The sequence below is a fragment of the Sorex fumeus genome, unplaced genomic scaffold (genome assembly GCF_029834395.1).
Source record: "Sorex fumeus unplaced genomic scaffold, SorFum_2.1 ptg000094l, whole genome shotgun sequence".
In the NCBI taxonomy this organism is placed as follows: domain Eukaryota; kingdom Metazoa; phylum Chordata; class Mammalia; order Eulipotyphla; family Soricidae; genus Sorex; species Sorex fumeus.
This window is the reverse complement of record NW_026606151.1, coordinates 10,372,437-10,397,715: the sequence shown is the minus strand read 5'-3', so window position 1 is coordinate 10,397,715 and position 25,279 is coordinate 10,372,437. Positions and strand designations below refer to the sequence as shown.

Sequence of the window (25,279 nt, the reverse complement as noted above, 5' to 3'; positions counted from 1 at the left end):
ACATACACACACACAGGTGAAATCTCAGCCTTGGCCTCCAGAGAGTACAGAATGTGCTGCCCTCTTCCCATATTGAATCCCCAGCAGCTCACATGGTTGCTTAAGTACCACCCAGTACTAAGTACCAATCCTGAGCACAGAGCCAGGAATAACCCCTGAGCACCACCAGCAAGGTGGCTCCAGTGTCAATCTTGTCAAACAGGTATGAAATTCAGAGTAGGTCATATCTTTAAGAAGGATATCTTTTTCTGGGGGGGAAGGGGGTCACACCCAGTGATGCTCAGGGGTTACTCCTGGCTCATGCACTCAGGAATTACCCCTGGCGGTGCTCAGGGGACCATATTGGATACTGGGAATTGAACCCGGCTTGGCCACGTGCTAGGCAAATGCCCTACCCGCTGTGCTAGCGCTCCAGTGCCAAAAAGCATAGCACTGTAGCACTGTCCTCCCGTCGTTCATCGATTTCCTCGAGCAGCCACCAGTAACGTCTCCGTTGTGAGACTTGTTGTTACTGTTTTTGGCATATCGAGTATATCGTGGGTAGCTTGCCAGGCTCTGCTGTGTGGGCGGGATACTCTCCGTAGCTTGCTGGGCTCTCCGAGAGGGGCGGAGGAATTGAAACCAGGTCAGCCACATGCAAGGCAAACACCCTACCCGCTGTGCTATCGCTCCAGCCCAAGAAGGGTATCTTTAAAAAAGAAAAAGACATCCTTTTAAAGAAGAAATGTCTATTCACTGTTGGTGGAAGTTTAAATTTGACAAATCAATGTGGAGGGCCATTTGGCAATGCATGTGAAAATCTGTTTGATTCAGCAATTCTACTTCTAATGAGTTTATTTTATGAGTGTGTAGACAGATTTTCACCGCAAATAAAAAAAGGTGTTTTAAAGGGATGACATTGGAGATGATATTGAAAACATAAGGAGAAATAAAAAGGATTCGGACCTCACTTTGCCAAAATATCAAATATAGAAAAAAAAATTTTTTTAATCTGATGACCAGAATTTTTTGTTTAAAAAAAAATGGAATCTTCAGACAAATTTAGTTAATTTTGCTGTTGCAGTGTTCAGCACATTGAGAAGTGTTCAGCACATTGTTGGGAGATGCTTTTGTTTCTCCGCAGAATAATTGTTTCCTGGGTTGTCTTCTCAGTTATTTTGTTAACAACTGTTAGACAAGAAACACGCTTGCTACATATTTGAGTGACTGCAGTTTGCTAAAACCGATAGGAAAGGCTGCTGGGTTGGTTTCTCTCTTGATCATTTATTTATTATTGGAAAAATTTGTGCAAGCATGTGGGGGGTGGGGGGGCTGAGAAGGTGAGAAGAAGGGGGGGCAGGGGGGGAGGGAGGGACAGATCACAGACCATGTGATTTCCTTAGGGAAGCCATAGAGTTTTCTTTGTAAGTTTCAATTTTTTTAAAAAATATTTTTGTTCATTTATTTACTTATTTATTTATAAATAAATTTATATTTATTTATAAATTATAAATAACAGGTCCTGGGGCTGAGATCTCGATCGGGGCTGAGTATCCTCCACCCAGATCCAAATTCCAGTAGGCGGGGGTCACACCCACCAACTGGCTCCCTGGCACCGTGTAATCCCATCAACGGCCAAGACCCAGAGACTATAAAACCCAGCTCCCAGAAGACATCTTATTATCTCATTCCTACTTTGGATAAACTGGCAGGCTACCGAATGTAACCTGCCCACACGGCAGAGTCTGGCAAACTCCCCGTGGCGTACCCAATATGCCAAATACCAGTAACAATGAAGGGTCTCATTCTCCTAACTCTGAAAGAGCCTTGAATTTGGCACTTTTTAAAAAATCTCAGGGCTAGGACGAAGGAGACATCACTGGGGCCTGCTCGAGGCAATCGATGAATAACAGGATGGTTGTGATCGTCGTGATTGTGATCATGGCTGGGTAGAATGAATGAGAGGACCAGAATGGAGGGGACCCTCACATTTCTGTCTCGGGGCTCAGGAAAACAAGTATAGGTTGCATTTCTTCAATGACTGACACTTCCTAGTTCTCCAAGGAACCGAGGAGAGATTTCCATCATTTAGTCACCCAGTGAGTTTTGCTGAAATGCCATCAGAAAGGTGACTGGGGGAGGCTGGGGTTTGACTGCAGTGCATCTTGCTTCTAAGGCCTGGAACTCCATTGCCTCAAAATACACATCACTGAACACATCAGCCTTATTGAAAACAGCTTGAAGTGACTTTGCTAGATGTTCGGTGGTTCACAGAGATGCAGAGCTAACATTTTTAGAGGGTGATGAAGGTGGACCAGATGCTGCAGGAAACTAAGAGGAAGGAGTAGGATTCTGAGAAGGTGGGGTCAAATTTTATTACAAACAATAAAGATAATGGCTTTCAGATGTCAGAAACAGCTGGAAAATATCTGACTTTTGACTCTTTCTAGCTGAAAGTTCTTAGAAAGTATGGGTGGTTTATTAAAAAAAAAAACTTACTTTGTTAGATGTCACTGATGAAAGCTGAAATTTATGCTTGATTTCTAAATTTCAATTGTTTTCACTTGGTTTTTAGGAAGTTCCCCCAAGCCACACACTTCAGATAAGACACTAGTGACTTCATAATGAGTAGATGAAGTAAGCATTTAGGAATTTTAATGAAATGACTTAGAAGTCTTAAGTAATTTTTCCCTAATGCATTGGCTTTGGGAAAAGGGGATTTTATTTGAAGCGGTTAGTTTGAAAAGGGTAACTCAAGAAAATGATTGTGCTATCTCTCTTGAAACGTCAGTGAATTTTGTGCTTCAAGAATCTAAACCTCAGGGCCAGAGTGATAGAACAACAGGGAGGGCGTTTGCCTTGCACATGGCCGACCTGGGTTCTATTCCTGACATCCCATATGGTCCCAGAAGCACTGCCAGGAATAATTCCTGAGTGCAGAGCCAGGAGTGAACCCTGACCATCGCTGGGTATGACCCAAAAAGAAAAAAAATCTAAACCTTAGTAACACCTTTTTTTAAAATAAAATAAATAAAATAAAATAAAGTCTTTTATACAAATTCTTTAGGATTAAATTGTATTTAAAATATTTGGATCATAGAAGGAAGGAGAAGAGTTTGTATATTATTTAGAGGACAAAGAAAATTGCAGGGGAAATGATTGTACTACCGCAAACAAAGAAATTATTTTAAACATGGTTACAGGTGTTTTAGTAACCATCATAACAAATCATTGTTTCATCAACAAACAAATAATTACCCCAGCTTCCGTGTAGAAGACAAACTCCACATGGCAGGGCCACTCTTGTTTGCCTACTTTGCCAAGTGTTATGGCATCATGGCACCGGAGTGGCCCTCCGGGCTTAGCCAGTGACTGAAGCTGCTTTCCACCATCAGCAAACCAGGATTTTCTCAAAACATGTGTGAAAAAGCAGAAACACAACTGAAAAGACAGCCAGGGGCTCGGACTCCTGCTTATTCCTGAGAGTTCGCACATCCCTGCCTTGTTTTTAATCTGCGTTCCAGCTCCTCCTCCCGATACTGTGTTTGTTTGTTGAAAAAAACCCATGGCATACAAACAGCCATCCGTAGGACCTTCTTCACTCACCCCAGACTCGCTCGGGGGTGCTCGCTTCCTACCTGCTGGCCTTGGCGGTGGCAGTCAGGCCCCTGCAGCCGGATGGAGGAATCTGGCATCGCTCAGCCCGGGGGAGTTAGTGCCATAGTGTCAGACCAGCAAAGACCGCTTATGACCTGCTCTCAAGAAACCAGTCGGAACGAGGGCTTTCCCATTCCCTTGCCTTGGGTTTTGTTCATTTATATTGGTTTGGGGGCCACAGTCGGCAGTGCTCAAGGCCGACTCCTGACTCTGCACTCAGGGATCGCCCTCGGGGACCAGATGAGATGGTGGGGATTGAACCCGGGTCAGCCGCGTGCCAGGAAAGTACACTGCCTGCTCGTCTACTGTTCCGACCCCTGCTTTGGGTTTTAGAGATGTTCCCCCAAAGTTTTGAGTTTCAATCTTCCTCCTGGTAAATGTGTAGTTAAATAATTGCCTATGTTCCATGGCTGATTTGAGGGATGTGTGTTCTGAAATGCCTGTGATAAAAGTTTGGGACTTTGAGACATAATCCAGGTCAGGGAAAGCTGATGTTTGGCAGAGAACAGTTGTTGTAGCTACCAGGACTGGGACACACGTGCGCTTTCTTTTCTGCAGGGTTTTGACACGCTTCAGAATTGTAGAGGGCAGGTGCAGAAACTAAGGTTTCATCTTCCTTCTTGTGAGCAAAACCAACTTTAAACCCTAAAAGTTTTAATGTTAGAAGTGGAAACTGGCACAGAATACAGAATGACTGCTGCCAGGGAGGACCTGACTTTCAAAATTCAGGATGGTTTTTCTTCTTATTTCCAAGCAGCTTTTTTTGTGAATATATAAATATCTAACTTTCCAGCACTGTAAGGAAGCAGAGCAGACATATCAAGTAGTTGCAGATCAGTGTGGCAAATTAAGATGTAGGAAATGAAAAAAAAAAAAAAAAAAAAAAAGATGTAGGAAATGTATACACACACACACACACACACACACACACACACACACACATATAGTAACTGCTCAAAAAATCACTGAAGCTCTTGGGGAGATAAAGGATGACTAAAAATTGGGAAATAGATGCATTTTCTGACTTGGAGATTTGCCTACATCTTTATCTGAGATGTATACTCTTAGCTTTTTCCCCTCTGGAACAGCTCTTATTCTCTCTCTCTCTCTCTCTCTCTCTCTCTCTCTCTCTCTCTCCCCCCCCCCCCCCCTCTCTGTCTCTGTCTGTCTCTCTCTCTCTCAAACTATTTAACTTCAAAGAATTGGAAAATAGCTTCTATTGACCATTTAAAGTAAGGAGAATTAACTTTGGTCAAAGGGAAAGGAAAATGTCTGGGAACGAAAGTTAAGTGTTAAAAGATGCAATTAAAGGAAGGTTGCGGAATCTCCTTTTCTGGAAATGTTTAAAAGCAAGCCAGATCATCTCTCAGTAAGCACTGAAGTTCAGTCCTGCCTTGAGGCAGGAAGAGTAACTGAGTTATGCCTATGTGGTCTCTCCAGCCATTGGTGGAAGCCTTAAATACAGTAAATATTCCACACTCTGTGGCCAGAACTATTGTCTCATAGCTATTCATTTTAACCTTGGTTAATATATGATCTGAGTAAATGTTTGTATGTATGAGTTTGATGATGTAAGCTCTGTGTGTTGTATACATTTGAATCCGCTCTAAAAGCACTAACATATATCCAGTGCTTTAACTCTTGAGAGTTTAATTTCATTTTGCAGGGACATAGACCTTTGTTGCAAGGTCTTAATGGAACCAGGCATTTGATAAATAGAAAGCAACTGCTACAAATACTGTAGAATGTACATATGAATGAGGTATTTCCCCCGCTTTCAAGAAGCTTAAATGTAGGCTCAGATCATGTACAAAAGTGAAAAACAGAATAACTAAGATGGCACTATCAAAAAATGACCAGCTGTTGGGAAAAGGGACGCCAGCTAATTTCTTTGGATTAGCCCAGGGAATGCTCTCAGCTGGGCTTTAAGGAATATGAAGCCCCTTTGAAGAGTGAAAAATGAAAAGGATAACGACAGAGCTGATATAATACCTAGAAATTCTAAGTTCTGCTGAAACGGAAGGAAGTTGAGAGAGATGAGCTGGAATGGCTTCTTGTGAGCTAATGCCAGTGCAAGGAATATGATTCCGTTTGCTCAGTGCTTACTATCCCTCAGAAATGATTAAGCATTAAGGGGTCTGTGCTATGGGAAGTTCATCATTTGCCCTTTGGGCTGCAGGTTTTAAAAAGCCGTAAGAAGGAGCCCAAAGAGTAGTTGTCCAAGTACCTGGGCCAGTTTGCTAAAGGGTATACTGAAAAAGCCTTGCCAAAAGCATGTTAACAAGCTATGATGCGAGAAAGAATCTCCAGGACCACAGCGGTAGGGCTTTGAATGCTGCCAACCCTGGTTCAGTCCCCAGGACCAGAGCCTTGAGCAATGCCGGGTGTGACTCCCAAAACCAAAAAGAAGGGGTATGGAGAAGAAAAAAGGGATCTCACACCAATGTTCAGCAGAACAACCCTTAGATGAGGTTCTCTGCTGGAGGTTATCTGCAAACACCTCGCTCCGCCTCCCCGCTCTATACAAACACACCAACACACTTCCCTCCCCTTTCGTCTCCATCTCCCCCCCCCCCTTCTTATTTAAACACCATGGTTTACAAAGTTGTTGATGAATTTACAGAGTTGATGAATTGTGACAGGCATTCAGCATTCCAAGACCAACCCTGCCACCATTGTCACCTTCCCTCCACCATTGTCTCCATTCTCCCAACCACCCCTCACCCCTGCCCTGTCCCAGTCCCACCGTCATTTATTTTATATTGCTTGTTACTAAATGGCTAATAGAAATGACTAGGAAATATTTCAGTAAAAGAAAACTTGTGAAAATTGTATCTCGCTCTAGACACATAAGTCCTTGTCTAGGGGTTTACCAAGCTTTGGCTGCAAGTTCAGCCTTCTCCGTGAAGGCCCATGTAAGTCACGATTAGTTGTCTTCTACGTGACATTCCCGTCCAATCTGGTGGGCTCCTACTGGGATGTCAGTATTAGAGAGTTTGGAGATGTCACTCCAGAAAATTCAGATTAGTTAACTGGACAGGGTGGCTGTTAAGGTGTGAGCAGCTGCCTGGTTTGTTTGGGTGGGAACCTAGTCCACCCCCATCCCGACATCGCCTCAAATGCCTCAGTGGGGCCAGGTATTCGAGAAATTTTGGCAGCTAGTTGACTCTTTTAAGACTTACGTGTGAGTCTCTGGAACAGGGCTGCTAGATGGGCTTATGTGGCAGTGGCAGTGGGGTGTGGGTGTGGGTGCCAGGGCTTCCAGAAGTCCAGGTAGGGGGGCCTCCCCCTTCTTCTTACTGTTGCAGTGACTGAGGGTCAGAGTTACACACAGACTTGGCTGGGCGCTCATCTACCTGGCTGCGGAGCTCCCCCAGCGTCACCCACTTGTCTATAGTTCTCACACTACATAGCACACTTTTAGTTGTGATGCTTTTGTGTCTGCTTGCGAGGGTTGAACTTCTTGAATGGTACACATTCCAGTTGTCGCCGTGCTGCCCACACACAGAAGAGAAGGCCACATGCTCTCTGGGGTCACACCCCTGGCCACTGTGCATGCAGTTTGTAGCTGTGTTTGCAGAGTGTCACACACAGTGCTCATGCATACCTGCGTATGGTCTGCCAGTGATCACACAGTCTCCAAAGTACCAGAGGTCCTGGGGGCGGGGGGCAGGCATCAGGCATCAAATTTGTGGCCTCATGCTTTGCACATGCGGTGCTTTGGGCACTAAGCCATTCCCTGGTCACTGCTAGGAGGTTTCTGAGAATTGCCTTGAGAGTCTTAAGCCGTGTAAACTGTGTGCCATTTCCAGCATGAGTCAGTCTATTTCCATAGACCATTTCATGAAATTTCTTGGAGAATGCTGTGGGAACCATTGCTCTAAGCATTTGTTAATAATGGCTGGAACATGACCAGGGTCCTTTGCATGGAAAACTGGAGTAAACGAAGGCCCTTGTGGAAGCATCAGCCATTTCTGGCACATAGTGGGCTTTCAGGACCTGTACAGAAGATTAATGCATGCAAGAGTGAATTCTTAATTTCGTAGCAATATTTGGCCCCAGGTGGCCTGCAGAAACAGGAGCGGGAGTGGAATCTAAGATGGGGAGTGTTGAGCTTCAGCCATAATGCAAATGGCAGCCTTGTGGAAAGCGCAAAGGAAGGAGTGGAACAAAGGAAGATCACGTGAGCATTACTTGAGACGTCAACATTGGATTCAGCCAGGGGGTGTCAGCAGATCCTGGAACTATGGACTTGGGAGGGAAACCTTGGTGATGACTTGTTTTCTTGAAATGTGTCATTAGAAAAATTTAGATAAACCGTCTCGGTGTTTGACTTCTGGATAAATATGTACTTTGGGGCTCAGCTTACCCTGATGCCAGTTAGCCAAGACTTTAAAGCAAAGAGACATGCAGTACTGAAGAAGTGCCAGACTTCCAACTTCTTCCGTCAGATAGTAGCATGCGTGTTTATCTTCATCTGTGAAGTTTTTTGCTCTGATTTATTTACAGAAATTCATTTTGAGTTTAACATTTTGTTCTTTCATTTAGGTATTTGCATTTGATTATTGCTTTTGGTCCATGGATGAGTCTAACACTACAAAATATGCTGGTAAGTTGGCTCCCTCGCTCTATTTGGTGTTTGCGCCTCTGACCTCTTCATTCTGTCTGTTTCCTTTCATTTTTCTAGAGTTCGGTTTTCACCATATAGAATACACTCTCAGTCTTTTCAGTTCTAGCCCATGAACTATATGGTCAGTGCGATTTGATTTCAGGATCTGTTTCTGCCACGTGCTCGCAGAGAAGCCATGTGCTGTTCACATTTTTCAGAGGTGGACGGAGGTCCCAGACTGTGGTGGGCTGGGGGTACAGGGGCCACTCCCAGCAATTCTCAGCCAAGAAGACCCGCAGGTTGAACGTAAGGGCTCAAGGATGTGGTGATTTGAAGGGCTCTGTGATTCCAGGGACCACCAGACCACCCTGGTGATGCTGCTGTGGCCACCAGGGCTTACACATGGCAATACTCAGGGGCCCTGTAGTACCAGGGATTGAACTGAACTGAGGTCCTATGCAAGCAAAGTGTATGCCCTAACCCCTGTATGTTTTCCCAAGTCTGAATTTTTCCTTCCTTCCTTCCTTCCTTCCTTCCTTCCTTCCTTCCTTCCTTCCTTCCTTCCTCCCTCCCTCCCTCCCTCCTTCCTTCCCTCTCTTCCTCCCTCCTTCCTTCCCTCTCTCCCTCCCTCCCTCCCTCCCTCCCTCCCTCCTTCCCTTTCTTCCTTCTTTGCCCATACACAGCCATTCTCAGAGCTTACTCTTGGCTTTGCACCCAGGGATCATGCCCAGTCCTGGCAGGCTCAGGGGACCCTATCAGGTGCCAGGGATTGAACCCAGTTGACCTATCCACTGTAACTGTCACTGCCTACCCCCGTCCCGAGTGTGTCCTTTTTCTAAAGACTCATTAAACTTCAGTTCTTCATCTCTTAAAACAGCCGTGGGCGGGATGGTGTCTTCAGAGATGTTTGCAGAATAGAGGTGATGGAACCAACGGAAGGGCAAACAGCAGCTGCTGTGATTTTCAATACGATGAAGCAGTTTCGTGGCTGTGCCTCTCCTTGTCACTAAGTCTCAGGCCTGCACAGCTCTGTTCATTAAAGGGAAGCATTGGGGTCCAGGTGGTTTCCAGAACCACCATGACCTGAGTATTGTTAGCTGTCAATTGTCATGGAAACAAGCATCGTGCCCTTAGGCAAGCATTGCCTTACCCTCACCATTTGCTAGTTTTTTGTTTCCCCAAACGCAGGAATTCATGAAATCTCTTCTTTGTGAACCAAGGTGAATTGCAGCCTTTCTATCTCATCCGCATCGCATGGAGAGAGGCATTTGTTTTAGCTCAGGAGTCTTCAGTTCCTCCCCTTCCGATGGTGACCCCACTTGATTAAATGTTTAGTCAGAGAGGGTGTTTCCTCCTTATTTCTACTTCAGAGTATTTGCTGAATGGCTTTCTGCTTTAGTCTAAACCCTGTAAATGGAGAAGGAGGATGCGAAAGCTGTAGGTCTTAGAAGTTTAGAAGGCAGAAGGAGATTCCGCTTGTTGGAATTTTGTGTCGTAATCTTCATCCCAATTGCAAAGAGCAAACCTGCTGAGATATTAATGAATATCTGCTCTTTCAAAAGTTAGTCATCCTGAACTAGAAAAATGCCTTCACTGAGGAGAAAGTCAGCTTTCCTTTCCAAATGTCACCCCTGCGACTTCCGCAGTGCGTTTTTATTAGAGTGATTAAGTAGTTCTTAATGTTGGTCGTAATTAATTTGTTTTCTTATCGGCCCTTTGGGACTTTAAATAATAAATTCTCGGAGCCTGGAACAGCCCGCCTTGACGGATAGCGCTGTGTGTCTGGGACCTGGTTGTGTGCTTTCGGCTTTAAGTAAACAAAAGGAAAGCGTTTCCTACTGTGACAAATGAAGCAATTGAGGACAAATGCAATGGTCCTCCAAAGCCCAATCTTTGTCCAATTAACATGACTCCGAAAGAGCCAGATAGATCTTCCTGTATTAGGAGTCTGCGCACGCGCGTCTCACCTTCTGTCGCAGAGGGCGATTCGCTGCGAATCCAGTGCTCTCTGGACTACGCTTCAGGCCCGTTAGGTCACGGTCCATACACCCTTGCCCATTCTTTGCCCCAAGATCTTGCCACCAATTCTGTGCCCCAGCCAAGTGCTATTGTTGCTTTCTCCTCTGTCACCCAGGAAGCCAGAAAATCTCATAATAATGTTCCTTCAGCAGTCAGGAAAACCCTATTGTGTGCACAGCCCGGGGAAGCCCCTGAGAATTGAGACGCTCAGTTGGAAAGCAGAGTTAGGCACTGTAGGAAAAATAATACAGCAGTAAAACCTTATGAAGTAGCAATGTTAAGGCAATTCTGAATTTCATGGTTTTGTTTTTGCCTTTTTTTGTTTTTACTTGAATCACTGTGAGATACATAGTTACAAAGCTGTTTATGATCAGATTTCAGTCATACAATGTTCCAATATCCATCCCTCCATGTGTGTACATTTCTCACCACCAGTGTCCCCAGTTTTCGTCCCCCCATCCTCCAACCCCCCAACCTACCCCAATAGCAGGCACTTTTCTCTTCTCTCTCTCTCTCTCTCTCTCTCTCTCTCTCTCCCCCCCTCTGTGTGTGTGTCTTTTTGTGCCTGTCTCTGTCTCTCTCTGTGTCTTTTTGTGTCTGTCTCTCTCTGTCTCTCTGTCTCTCTCTCTGTCTCTCTCTGTCTCTCTCTGTCTCTCTGTTTCTCTGTCTCTCTCTGTCTCTCTGTCTCTCTGTCTCTCTCTCTCTCTCTCTCTCCCCCTCTCCCTCTGTGTGTGTGTGTGTCTTTTTGTGCCTGTCTCTCTCTGTGTCTTTTTGTGTCTGTCTCTGTCTCTGTCTCTCTCTCTCTCTCTCACTCTTTCTCTCTCTCCTCCCACCCCTTTTTGGGCATTATGGTTTCCAGTACAGGTACTGAGAGTTTACTGTGGGTTTTAATTATGGTCGAAACCTCAAGGAGGAGTAGAATCTGCAGAATCAGACATTGTCTGCAGTGAGCTCAGAGAAGGGACTGAGACTGCAAAAAGATTTGGCAAAGGGTCAGCCAAAAGCGTTGCAGTGCAAGGGATGCTGCAGTTTGAATTCCAGCCTGGTTTGAAATGTCCCCGTCAGCTCTGGTTCTCTTAGACTGATAACTACCTTGCACTGGGGCCACCAAAAAGTTTGAGGTTCCTGTTCAGTTCCTTGAAATCCTGGTGCTGGTGTGGAGGAATTTCTTTGCTGGAAAGAGAGCAGTGGGATTTGGTGGGGTCCAGATAGTAGGCAACAAATCACAGAGGGAAATATATATATATATATATATATATATACACATACATATATATACATACATATATATACATACATATATATGTGTGTGTATAAATTCATATATACATATTTTCAGATATATACACACGAAAGCTCACATCACTCAACCTTTAACAACATGTTAGCGATATCCTAAAAGATGTCTTAATGGCCCCTGCCAAAATAGGACAATCTTCACAGTGTTTCCTCTATGGATTTTTTTGGTAGCATTTTCAGCGGTTTTTCATAACAGACAATACAAAATATATTATTTCGGTTGTGCTTTGGGACAGAGATTGGGGCTTGAGATGGAAACATCCCAAATTTTGTCGTGGGAATGTGTCATGGTGGTGAGATTAGTGTTTGAATATTAAATGTAATCAAATATTGTGAAATACCTTATAAAATAAAAAAATTTAAGAAAAAGAAGAAGAAAGAGAGCAGTGGGCCAAGTAAGTTTGGGAACCTCTCCCTGAGCCCCTTTTCGTATCTCTCAGCCACAGTTTCTTCCCTGTAACGTGGGGAACAGAGAAGTGTTATAACATCTATCTTGTGTGTGGTATAAAGGTTGAATTGTCGAGCAGCTATCTAAGAAAGTTACTTCCTTCAGTGATGCTCCATCTAGCTTTTCCACATGAATATGTGAAAATGGTGTTTATATTTTCAGAGAGGGCAGATAATAGGCAATTCTAAAAGCTAGGCTAAGAAGTATAAGCTATAACGGTGAAAATAGGGCCTATTGCAATGTTCTGATTAAAATGATGCTTAAATGTTTATTTATTTCTTTTCTAAGACCACATCCTCTATTTTTCCAGTAGAAGTCAGTCTCATCTTCTGCACACACACACACACACACACACACACACACACACATATTCTCTCTCTGCCTTTGTCTGTCTGTCTGTCTGTCTGTCTGTCCGTCTCTCTCTCTCTCTCTCTCTCTCTCTCTCACTCATACTTGGATATAGGAAAGACTTTTAAAAAATCAAACTTTTTGTTTGCTGGATAGATAACTCAGAAAGCTGAGCACCTGCTTTGCATGCAGGTTTGGTCACTGGCATGGTATGGCCCCCTATGCTCAAGTGACCCTGAGCAGAGAGCCAAGAGTAGCCACTGAGCACCACGAGGGGTGGCCCCCAAACCAAAACCAAACAAAACTACTACCAGCTTTGTGATTTTAATTGACAGGCCACCCCTATTTACTCAAAAAGTCTCTGCCAGTGGAGTTTCAGCATGAGAGGAGCAGAAGTAAAGAGACCATAGGACATGCCAAACTTCCTGGTTTAACCCGATACCCATCTGTGCACATAGGTGTGAATACAATTGGAAATTTTTTAATGGCAGTAAAGTTAGACTTACTCATATGTGAACTAACACGTTGATTTCAAATATTTGATTTTCATGTTTACTTTTTATGGAAAGAAGACATTTATTTTCACAAATTTAAAGGGGTTGCTAGGGCAGGAGTTAGTTTGAACTGGGAATCAGATGCCATTCACTGTCATACTTGGGAGTTGGCATTTCAGATCAATGGGTTTTTGTCAATTTTCTGAAATTGGGTGGTAGTCTGTTTCAACCCAATGGTTTTGATTTGGAAGTTGATAGTCTACATAAACTTATTGCTCACATACCCCTATGAATCTGCTTTCCAGTTTAGCCAAAGGAAAAACAGTTTAGCTAGAAAGAACTTTACCAAGTACATAGGAAAGAATCTAAATATGAAACTCGAAATTCTTGTAGTTCTTCATTACAAAGAGTATGTTCAGACATATCAAACATATTTTGAAAGTTTAAATGATATAAACTAGTAATGAGCTAAAACACTAGATATTAGCTTATTTGATCATTTTAAATAATACCATGTTCCAATTACCCTGATAGGAAATTTTCTCAGCACCTACAGTCATGTTTAGTTACAAATCTTGGGAAGAAATTCTCTTATTTATCACTGCTTGGCAAAAAAAAAAAATTCTTTAAAAAATTAATTACTCCTGCTGAGTGTTGCAAATCATGAAATGTAGGCAATAATAGGTTTAAATCATAAAAAAAAATGGAAAAAGGACAAGTCTTGCTGGTTGGTTTGCCTCCATTATAGTAAATCTAATAAATATGTTAGCAGTAGATTAATTGCCTGGCTTCTATACTCTATAGTTATTCGATTTCTTTCATACTTGATTTATCTTTATTTGAAAAAAAAAGTTCTTCTTAATTATGAATAGAAGCAGTACGATAGAGACTTTCATTCTCTGATGGGGAGTAGAGGAAACAGAGAAGGGGAAGCGCGTTTTTACTGAAACCAACCTCAGTGAATAATGGCGTCATTGATCCTGAATCAGAGCTCTCCACACAGCTCTCCAAGGTTGGGGGCCAGAGAGAGACTGGACATGAACCCAGAGAACAGAGACACCGGGACCATGAGAATGCTCTGCTCAGTCAGGGTTTAATGCTTTGCTTTTTTTCTTTCTTTCTTTTTGCATCACACCCAGCAATGCACAGGGATTACTCCTGGCACATGCACTCAGGAATTATTCCCGGTGGTGCTCGGGGGACCATATGGGATGCTGGGAATCGAACCCAGGTCCACTGCGTGCAAGGCAAATGCCCTGCCTGCTGTGCTATCGCTCCAGCTCCAACTTTGCTCTTCTTTCTGACGAAGAGTCCATCCTCTCAGCCTTCCTGAATCAGATGGCCTCTGGCCTGCGTCCTGGCATTGCAGTGGGTGTTTGGAAGTGGGCAGAGTTTGGCCAACACTGGTTCAGGCCAGCTGGGCTCCAGGCCTGGCCACTCCCCAAGGTTTCCCATCTCTGCATGCTCCCTCCGCCCTCAGTTAGCATGAGAGGAGAAATCAAGTTTCCCTCCAGGACTCTCCATCCCTGTCACGCTGTCACTTTCCCAAGTGTTGTGGCATCTTCGTTTTGGAAAGAAACTCCTTTGCAGAGGAACTTCCAGGACCTGGTTTCTCCAGGCGCTGCTAACCTCTGGGCTTGTCTGTCTCCTGGTCTGTGGAGGGAAGAGCGCGGCCCCGCGTGATCTCAGCTCTCCAGCCCGTGGGGAAAGCATGAATCAGCCATTTTATGCTGGTCCTACAGCTGTTCGGAGATTTCTCAGAGGCAAATCAAAGGCTTGTTTGTTAAGCCATTTGAATCGCATTGATCGTGTCTTGAGACAGTTGCCTTTTTAAATATCCCATCTCCTTTTTTGTATTCTCCTTTGGTGAAGGAGTTCATATCATCCTGCTTATAGGTGGATCATTCTGAGTGCTTAAGCAGAAATTCTTGTGCAACGGCTAAAACGCAAAATAAAACTCCAGTAACCTGTGAAATGGGGCACCTCGAGCAAGATATTTCTACTTGAAACTCATTGTCTTCTCCAATAACCATGCACTTCAACAGAGATTCACCTCCAGGGTTATAAGATACAGTAAATACTGAGAAACTTGGGCGCATCATTACATAAGTAGGTCTTTGCAAATGTCAGTGTCAATCAGTACTGATTTTAATTAAAACCTTCTCTACAGTGAATCAATACTTGAATGATTGTGTTCAGTGCTTTTTTTTTCTTTTTTAAATCACTGCCCAAATGTCACGTTGTTAAATAATGGGGGCTTCTAGGAACCTCGATTTCAGGGTTTTTTCTAGGGAGAGAGTGGGGACATGTTTTTCCTAAGCCTGCTCTTCTCTGAAACATCCCCTAGTACTTACAGCTCCCCTGGCAGTGACGTATCTGTGTGGACGTGCGCTTCCCCTGGCCTGAGAGTTTCTAAGCTGTTGACTTTGGCTGCGCAGCGGTTCTCACCATATGGTGTGTGGTTCAAATTTGCTGAAACCGAATGTTTTCAGGCAGGGTGAATACCCTTCAGTCCCGGAGAAGGTGGATGGACTTCCGACAGCTCTGTCGGCACTGCCAGGGCCAAAACGTGTCGCTGTGGGGAGGGCAGCCCTGTCCGATTCCTGCAGGGGGGACTATTATGTGCTTAGAAATGGTTTGTTTCACCTGGTTAAACTGGAGCCTATGCCATGAGGAGACAGAAACATTTGTCCAGCAGAACTTTTTGTTCTAAAAGCTGACGGTAGCCAAAATGCAATCATTTTTCCTTATTTTTAGCCGAGTTTCAATTTTTTCTCTTTTTTTTGGGGGGGGGTGAGGGTCATACCCGGCGATGCACAGGGATTATTCCTGGCTCATGCACTCAGGAATGACTCCTGGCGGTGCTTGGGGGACCATATGGGATGCTGGGAATCAAATCCGGGTCAGCCGCGTGCAAGGCAAACACCCTTGCTGTCGCTTCAGCCTCTCAAAATATTTTTTGATCATCTTGTTTCAGTTCATCATTTTGCCACGCAGGTATATAGGAAAACGCCTATGAAGCACTTCCCCATGTGCCTTGCAGAGTCAACACTCGATTACTGGTAGGCGTTAAGCGTCTCAGAACTAGACAAGCGCAACTGCGGTCATTTGAGTCTTTGACGGATTTGTTAGAGACTCATTATAAGCGGTACATGGCACCCCAAGACACTTCCCAAACTATCTGCGAACGCCTTGGATGTTTTCTCTTTTCTCCGACATCCTTTTACAGATTGTCTCACCCATCCCTAATTGAACAATTGTTCGAGTGACTCACTTTTATCGAGTTGTCTGCAAGCAGCCAACTTCGTTTTCTCAGAGTTGACAACTCTCTTTTTGTCTCTGTTCATTAACTTATGTCATGACAGAGATGTGCAACTGACATCAGCCAGCGGAGGAACACACACAACTGCCCCTTTGTGAGAACATAACTCAGCTGCTGGGCGCAGCCTACCAGCTGGGTGGGTTAGCATGCAGGGGGGCAACGCACCGGCGGATTTTAGAGAGAGGGGAGATGCTGGTTCATTTTGTGAATGGTGAATGAGTGAAGCTCCGTTAAGAAAAACATCTCTGAGATAAAGAAACATGACTAACAGTGTTAAATTTCAAAGTGTGTGTGTGCATGTGTACGTGTACGTGTGTGTGCACACACATGCACTTTCCATCATCACCTCTTCACCCCAGTCTATGCATCCCATGCAGGCCTACCTTCATGCACCATATTTCTTGTCCACATCTTTACTTTGCACTGTTGATTGGATCCTTTAGACAGCATTAAACATACTATGGCTGGGACAGGAGCAACAGTATGGCAGGGAGGGTGTTTGCCTGGCACACGGCACACCCGGATTCAATCCCCAGCATCCCATATGGTCCCCTAAGCACCGCCAGGAGTAAGTCTTGCATGCAGAGCCAGGAGTAACCTCTGAGCGTCGCTGGGTGTGACCCAAAAAGCAAAACAAACAAATAAAAAATATACTACAGGTATTTGGAGTGAAGAGAATGATGTTCTGAGTGATATCTGGGTACATTTGTGCCCAGCACTGTGTGCACCTCGTGTCTGTCTGGAGCAGCTCATTCCATGGTCAGAACACCTGTCCGGGGGAGGCTGCTTTTGCCCCCACCATACAGTTAAGGAAGTGGATTTGGAGAAGGCTTGCTGCCTAGAGAGCAGAACGTGGCGATGAATGTGGATTTTAGTCACTATCATCGATGGTTGAGGATTTTAGGGAGTTCCTGACCTTCTCCGCCTTCTTTCTTCTACTTCTTGGTGACTGTTTCTGGAAGTTGTTGAATTGCACTAACTTGGAATGTAGTTAGAGACCCTCACAGCCTTCTCCCTCTGATCAGAGGGTCCCTCAAGCTTTCCATGCTGTTTGCTCGGGACTTTGGCTCCCCGCCCTCCCTTCCCTCCTCTTCTCTTCCTACTCCCCCAGTCCTCACCTCTCCCTCTCCTCTCCCCCACTTCCCCACCCCTCCCCCTCTCTCCTTCCTTCCCTCCCTTCCTCCTTCCTTCTGTTAAACTGGGCCGAGATCTCCCCAGAGGAATCACACAAAGACAAGTTGCGATGCAGTAAGCAAAGGGTCTTTATTGGCTAGCTCAGCTAGCTAGTGCTAGGGCCCTCGTCCAGCTCACCAACCAGTGGCAGCCTTCTCAGAACGAGCGGCCCCAAGTCTCAAAAGTGAGGGGCTTTTATACCATAACATATAACAGGGACTTCCTGAGATCAGCCTTTTTGACTGCAGTCTGAGGGGCTTTCTACTATTTGTACTTAGCTGATTGGTTATAAGTTGGAGTTACATAAAGGTTGTGTAAGAGTTAAGGGTTATACAGGGGGGTTTCCCTACCTGCATCTGATTGGTAACCCTTAGTTGACCTCACCATGGCTATCTCACTTTGGGGAAATCATGACTCAATTCCAGGTATCTGTGCTCAATTCCAGGAATTCTGGAACTGAAATTTAGCTTCTTCTGGCTACTTTATAAGCCAGTCATGGCGCTGACTTTGTTTCTCTATCTCTTAATTCTTTCTGGAGTAGCCATACCCAATAGTGCTCAGAGAGGCACTTCTGGCTCTGTTTCGGGAGTCGTTCCTGGCAGTGTTCTGGGGACCACTCGGTGGCAGGGATGGACTCCAGGCCCCCTGCGCACAAGGTATGACTGTGCTCAGCCTTGGGCCCCCCTCTCCCACTGACTCAGGCTTTGTTTTAATCACCAATACCCCCGCCTTCCCCGCCCTGGACCTGTAAACCCTGTACACCCCACAGTCCCACAGAAGTCATTTGCTTTGGGTATTTTTGGGTATTTTTGAATATTTTTTGGTGCCAAAGATTAAACCCAGGACTTCTGACACACGAGACATGCCCCGTGCCACCGGGCTCTGGCCCTGCCCATGTCTTGGCAGCAGAGATGAGTGAGGAATGTTGACTTCCCGGCAGTTTCTTGTGCAAACACCCTCCTGACTCACTTGAAAGTGCCCTCTCTCGGGGCAGGCCTCCCAGGTAAAGGCAGCAAGGCGGGGGGGGGGGGGGGGGGCGTTCTTTCTAGTTTGTTCCTGGCACCGACAGGTCCCTGGCCCCCAGTGAGTCAGCCCCTTTATCCAGCTACAGACATAGCGAGGGTCCCCACCCGCCTGTGGCTAGGCTTAGCCCTGAGCCCGGGTGGCAGCATAGTCCGATGAGTCACTCTGAGCTGGGGCCTGGCTGCTAGCTCTGGGGTGCCACCATGGAGAAGGCCCCGCTCCCTTTTCCCACACGGCCCCCTTTCAGGGGCTCCTGTTACCAGGCCCTCAAGAGGCAGATTTCTTTTTTCTTTTTTCTTTTTTGTTTTTTGTTTTGTTTTTGTTTTGTGTTAGGGCCTACGCCCAGTGGTGCTCAAGGCTTACTCCAGGCTCTCTGTTCAGGGATCACTCCTGCTGGGGTTCCAGGGACCATACCGGGTGCCGGGTATTGAACCTGAGTCAGCTCTATGCAAGAAAAGCACCTTACCCTCTCTACCATCTCTTTGATCCCAAGCAATAGACTTTGTTTGTTTGTTTTTGTTTTTGTTTTCTTGGGTTACACCCGGTGACACACAGAGGTGTCTGTGTGTCCTGGCTCTGCATTCAGGAATTACCCCTGGTGGTGCTTGGGGGACCATATGGGATGCTGGGAATCGAACCTGGGTCAGCCGCATGCAAGGCAAATGCCCTACCCACTGGACTATTGCTCCAGCCCCTCAAGCAATAGACTTTTGTCGCTGAGTGAAACTGCAGTTCTCAGTTCTCCTGGCCCAGCCATGATGTCTGCCTTCCTTCATCACCATGTTGCTCTTTTGAGCTGGCACCTGACTTTAAGGCCCTCTGGGAGACAGTTTGCACCTCATGCTCGTGAGAGAGGGATTTTTCTGGTACTCTGGCTGAGCTCGGGTGTTTCTCTCCCCTCAGGGGACAAGTGTCACTAGGGGCAAGTGTGGGACCTGCTGCGTCCTGCCTTGTCTGGGCGTGTGGCTGTGGAGCTGGGCCCCCTGCCCTGTCCAGGCGTGTTCCATCTCACAGAGGGGCCGGGGGGAGGGGGAGCCCAGGTCCCAGAGGCTGAGTGAGTGAGCTCCGCCTTTGTGTTCTCACTTCAAAGAGAAGGAGCCCCAGAGAGAACACCACAGACTCTGGAACAGAGTCACTGGCCCAAACAGACATCCCCACACGGATCGGCCAGCTGCCGCCACTTCAGGAAGGCAAACAAATAATTACTCAGGGAAATCTCCCTTCTCTGAGCAAATACACAAAGTGTCATTGTCCGTTCCCCAGTTACACCAGAGGGTGATGCCACCGCCCTTCACCCCAGCTCTTGACAGTGTGTGTGTGTGCGTGCGTGCGTGTGCGTGCGTGTGTGTGCATGTATGTGAGGGGGGGGGGAGCAGACAGGCAGACAAAGATAGCGATAGAGACAGAGATAGATTTCCCACTCTGGAAAGTGCTGGTTGGTTTATTTTGGGTTTGGGGGCCACATCCAGCAGTGCAGTGCTCAGGATTATTCTGGGCTCTGTGCTCACAGATCACTTCCAGTGGGGTTGGGGGACCCAGTGGGGAGTCAGGGATCGAACCCAGGTTGGCCACAGGCAAGGCGAATGCCCTCCCCACTGTACTATCACTCTGGCCCCAGCGCTGCTTGACTTCGGTGAATACAGGTGTTGATGACGGTGAGGTCGGGCGGCCCCTCCCTGGAGTTGCCATCGAAGGTCACTCTCTGCCTGTACATCAGGTGGGCCCAGGAGACAGCAGTGACACGCAGGTGCCTTGCCCTCCTGTAGGATTCTTGCAGTTCCAAGTGACTAGTGGGACGGTTAGTGGCTGGACCCCTGTGCCGCTCCGTGCCCGGCTGACTGGGTCGGTGCTCTTCTTTTCCATCCCTGGTTTCTGCTTCTTGGCTCTGCTCCCTGGGCACTGCCTGGGGTTGGGGCACCCCAGAGCTTTGAGCCCATCCCCACCATTTTCTCGATGCCCAGGGTGGCGCCTGGTCTCTCAGCTGACCCGAGCTCTTGTCCTGGGCACTCGGACTCCTCGCTCCTCTGCCGGACACTGCTCGGGGCTCACCTACCTGGAGACCATCCTGCGGGACTCAGAAGGACACCGAGCATCATTGCTGCCATGGAAAGTGGAACTTGGCCCTGAGGGTTCCTGCGTAAGGCCGGGACAGCGCTGTGGCTTGGCTCAGTGTGTTGGGAGCAGAAGCAGATACCCAGAGATGCTCCTGCTTTCCACAGAGTTGGTGTGTTCCCTGACTGTCCTTCATTCTGTTGGCAGATGAGTGTTGGCAGTCCGGGGCAGGGCATTGCCTCCTGGGTGGGTTCCCTGATTCCCAGCACCTCACCTAAAAGCCTCCCCGCTTTTTGTTGTTGTTTGAAAGAGCCCCGCATCCACTTTATTCCCCTCTCCCACCCCCCACCCCTACCTTTTGGGTTGCTGTTGGTGCTCACTTGGCCACAAGGGCTTCATACATTTTAGTTTGGGTGCGTGAGCTCCCAGGGGGTCCCATCCCAAGCCTGGCTAGCTGACACCCCAGGAACCACACACAGCTGCACTGCCAGGGTCCCACTCAGCCAGGGGCAGTGCCCGGCAGGCACTGTGCCACTGAGCTGCCCCAGAGCTGTGCCCAACCCCCATCACGGCTCTCCCCCTCCCCACCCCACACCCCATCTTGGTGAACTGGGTTTCAGGAGCAGTTTGACAGTCCTTTTTGTGTGTGTGCTGAAAAATGGCCTGTTGTGCATAGAAGCATCTTTGAGGTGTCAGACTTCCTGTCTTGGAATGAGCCGCTGTGGGTTTTCAGCAGAGATGGGTGTGTGTTGTGCAGGCGGCCAGCATCAGAGGGCTTTGTTGGCCAGTCTGGCCTCTTTTTTTTTTTTTTCAGTTGTGCCAGGAGGGCCTTAAAAGTCAGCAACCCATAGCTCTGATTCAGTGATCCATCAGCCAGGACCTCATCTGGCTGGGACGGGACCAGGGGAGAACAGGAAGGGACCTTTCTAGCATGCCCTTCCACTCACAGTTCTGCTGATACGGTTCGCTATGTTGAGTCGGTGCTCCTGCCCCCCGCCTGCCATAATTTCTCATAGTATTAAAAAAAAAAAAGGAAACTGGAGGGATAGCACAGCAGGTAGGCGTTTGCTTTGCATGCGCCTGACCCGGGTTCAATTACCAGCATCCCATATGGTCCCCCGAGCACCACCAGGAGTAATTTCTGGGTGAATCTGTAGGAAAGGCAATAACATCGTACTAAATGGTTCCTTTATTCTGCCCCCCCCCCCAAGATGGTGTCTTTTATCTCTGATACTGGATTGCATCACGGAATCCTTTTTGCACACATGAAAGAACTACTTTTTGGTTCTTTGCTGGCTTTGGGGGCTCACACCCCAGTGGGACTCAGAGACTGTTCCCAGAGGTGCTGGGGTACCATGCTGTGCTAGGAGTGAAACCCAGGGCTGTGCTCTTGCATAGCATGCATTCCAATTCCCCGGCTCTGGAAAGATTAATTTTAGGGAAAAATCATTAGCTGACTGATTCCCTCTCTATACCAATGTCAGCTACCGTTGATTAAAGATTTAAGGGTCAATATTAATAATAGATATTGACTAAAATATACCTTGGCCGGGCGCTCATGCCTGCTGTCCCTGCATTGCTGTATTCAGCCACCAGCACCTGCTATTAAGGTTTTACTGATGAAGAAAACGAGCGCTTGCCCAGAACCGCACACCTCTAAGGAGTCGGGGTGCTGGTTAAAGCATAAAGCTGTAAAGAACAAACCCAGTGTAGCGAGAAGAAAATACGCACGAATCCCTTCCTAATGAGGGCCGGGATAAACTGGATCTAGTGATCATCCTAGAGGATTCGGGAAGCATTGTAGGTACAGAGAACAGCCACAAAGGCAAAGATGAAAGATTTGAATCAAGAGATTTGATTCTTAAGTCCGAAAGCTTTTGTCTAACAAGAACGCAGATGAGTCAAATGTAAGTGACAGCCTGGGAAAAATATTTACGTCAGTGCTCCATCCTGGCTTAACACATTACTATGGAATGAGCATTTTTTAAAAAATTAATAAGTGAAAAAACAGTGACTGACCTAATTAATTCATCGAAACAAACTTCGGGCCCCAGTTGTCAGTTCAGTTCACTCAGGAATACCAGTGGGCAGGGCTGGAGCCATAACGTTTGCCTTGCGTGCTCCTGACCCAGTTTGATCCCCTGTACTGTGTCACCCCTGAGCACCACTGACGTGGCCCCCAAGCTTGGGGTCGAGCGTGGTTCCTGAATACCACCCGGGTGATCCAACAGCCCTCCGACCCTCCCCCCGCAAAGGAAGGATGCAAATGGGCAATCAGGGAGTGTCACGGAGCCTCCCGTTGTTCATCAGTTTGCTTGAGCGGGCCCAGTAACGTCTCCATCATGAGACTTGTTACTGTGTTTGGCATATTGAATATGTTTGGCATATCAAACAATACAATTTGATTGTTTTAATGACTGGTTGAAAGCAAGAAGAGTGACAATACCCAGTGTTGTGGATATATGAAAAGAACTCACCCATAGGGGCCCGAGTGACAGTACAGCGGGGAGGGTGTTTGCCTTGCATGTGGCTGACCTGGGCTTGCTCCCCGGTATCCCATATGGTCCCCTGAACACTGCCAGGAGTAATTCCTGAGGATTAATTCAGGAGGAACCCTTGAGCATTGCCGGGTGTGACCCAAAAAGCCAAAAATATTTTTAAAATTTAAAAAAAATAACTCACCCATTACTAGAGGTGATAGTCATTTAAGATTTTGGAGTTTTGCCTGGTCAAAAGGAAAGGGGCTGGAGTGATACCACAGCAGGTAGGGCATTTGCCTTGCACGCAGCGAACCCGGGTTCAATTCCTGGCATCCCATATGGTCCCCCGAGCACCACCAGGGGTAATTCCTAAGTGCAGAGCCAGGAGTAACCCCTGTGCATTGCAGGATGTGACCCAAAAAGCAAAAAGCAAAAAAAAAAAAAAAAAGGTAGGAAACTGCACATAGATAAATATGTGAGAATAAATGCTGCAGGGGGAAAAAGAGAAGGGGAGGGGCCAGAGAGATAGTACAGTGGGTAAGGTGCTTGTCTTGCACAGAGCCGGCCCAGGTTCCATCCCCTGCACCCTCTACGATTCCCTGAGCACCACCAGAAGTGATTCCCGAGCACAGAAGCCCTAAACACCAATGGGTGTGGCCCCAAAAAACAAGAAGAAGAAAAGAGAAAATATTCTAAATATTCATAAGAGAAAGCCTGTTATATCCATCAAACAATTTTCTTTTTAAACCAAGCAAGTTGGAGCTGGAGAGAGAGTACAGGGGATGAGGTACTTGCCTTGGACTTGGCCAGCCTTGGCTCAACCCTTGGTACGGCCAGGATTGACCCCTGAGTACAGAACGGGAAGTGAGCCCACATTGCAGACGGGCGTCAGTCACCCCACCACCCAAGTTAATATTGTTTTTCTGGGGAGAGGGGAAAATCCTTACCATGGCTTGTGTTAAGAGTCAGTTTCCCATCAGGTGTGAAACCATGGGGCTAAAATGTATTTCAGTTTCTCTAAAATCCAGTCTCACTTGGATTTGCAAAATACACCGACCTTTCTGGCATTGTTTGTTTTTGTCCTTCTAACACGTTGTGCTTCATGAAGGAAGAATAGAAAGAGGGGATGGGGGAGGGATGAAATCACTTTCAGAAACAGTCCTCAGTTCCTTTATATTCCGTTTTGTGTTTCCCAGAATTTTCCCGTTTCTTTGTCACGTTCTAATGGGAATTTTACTAAATGCATTAACCTTGAATTGTGTTCTCTCAAGCATGACGACAAATAGCACGACTTTTTGAAAAGCGTGCAAATATATTAAGTGAAACGTGAGACTAGTTATTATCTTAGTCACAGACATTTTATTGTCGTGTGCAGGAGCTTCCGATGCTATCAGTAAATGCGTGATCTGTAATTTTCACCGAAATTACCCAATTAGTCGCTCCGTATTATGTTGCTGCATCTGTTCATACCCCAGTGCCTTGTTTCACAATGGAACCTGGAGTCTTTAGGGGTTCATTAGAATTTCAAGTTGCTCTGATACAAAGAAACAATTCTTTTTTTAAAGTTGAACAGACAATATTTTGATGCCTCCGACCTGGCCCCTGAGGAAAGGGAATCCCCAGTTAAATATACTGTCGCCTGAGAACAGCGTTTCCCACATGGGAATAATTCCTGCACCAGGCACTAAGAAGCTACCGCGACTCCTGTTTCCAGGGGCCCTCAGTGTCCATCACGGTCCCGGCGTGCTCATGGTCCATCACTGGCAAGCAGTGTAGTGTGATGAGCTCAGGGTTTGAAATGACCGCGGGGCCGGAGAGATGTTCCACAGGGCTGAGTGCACCCTTGGCAGGGAGGAAGCCCCTGGTTCAATCTCCAACACCTCACGGGCCAAAAAAACAATCACAACTGAAAGCATGCTCAGAGAAAGAAGCAGGAAATGAGGGTTGCGCAGTCTGAATCACTCACTGACTGTGGACGGGCATGAGCCCGAATAGCCCAGAGTCAGCACAGAGGTGGGCTTTTGCCTCCTGAGGGCACCGAGCTCATAGGAGATGCAGACAGTCCTGTGCCCAACTCTGGCATCTAATTTCAGAGTCCTCCAGACCCCCCTCACCATCATAATTCACACAGCCCTTATCTGGGTATTACAAATTCTGGAATATAAAAGAGATTTAAATGGCTTGAAGGGCGAGAGTGCAGGCTTTGCATGTGGGAGCCTCTAGTTTAATTCCCATTATGTGATTCCCTGAGCACTGTCAAGTGTGGCTCAGAGCCCTGAAAACAAGAAAGGTTTAAAGCTTATGGCAAATAGAGGGGCTGGAGTGATAGCACAGCAGGTAGGGCGTTTGCCTTGCATGCAGCCAACCCAGGTTCGA

The 25,279-nt window shown here is 46.6% G+C and overlaps 1 protein-coding gene across 2 annotated transcripts in view; it reads left to right on the top strand.

Annotated features, from left to right (window-relative positions):
- The window catches only part of KIF13A (kinesin family member 13A), a 215,353-nt gene that overhangs the window by 100,294 nt on the left and 89,780 nt on the right, over positions 1–25,279 (top strand). For both annotated transcript variants that reach the window (XM_056132384.1, XM_056132383.1), the window contains exon 4: positions 8,185–8,245. In XM_056132384.1, the coding sequence (XP_055988359.1) occupies positions 8,185–8,245 (61 nt within the window). The remainder of the gene's footprint in view (positions 1–8,184; positions 8,246–25,279) is intronic.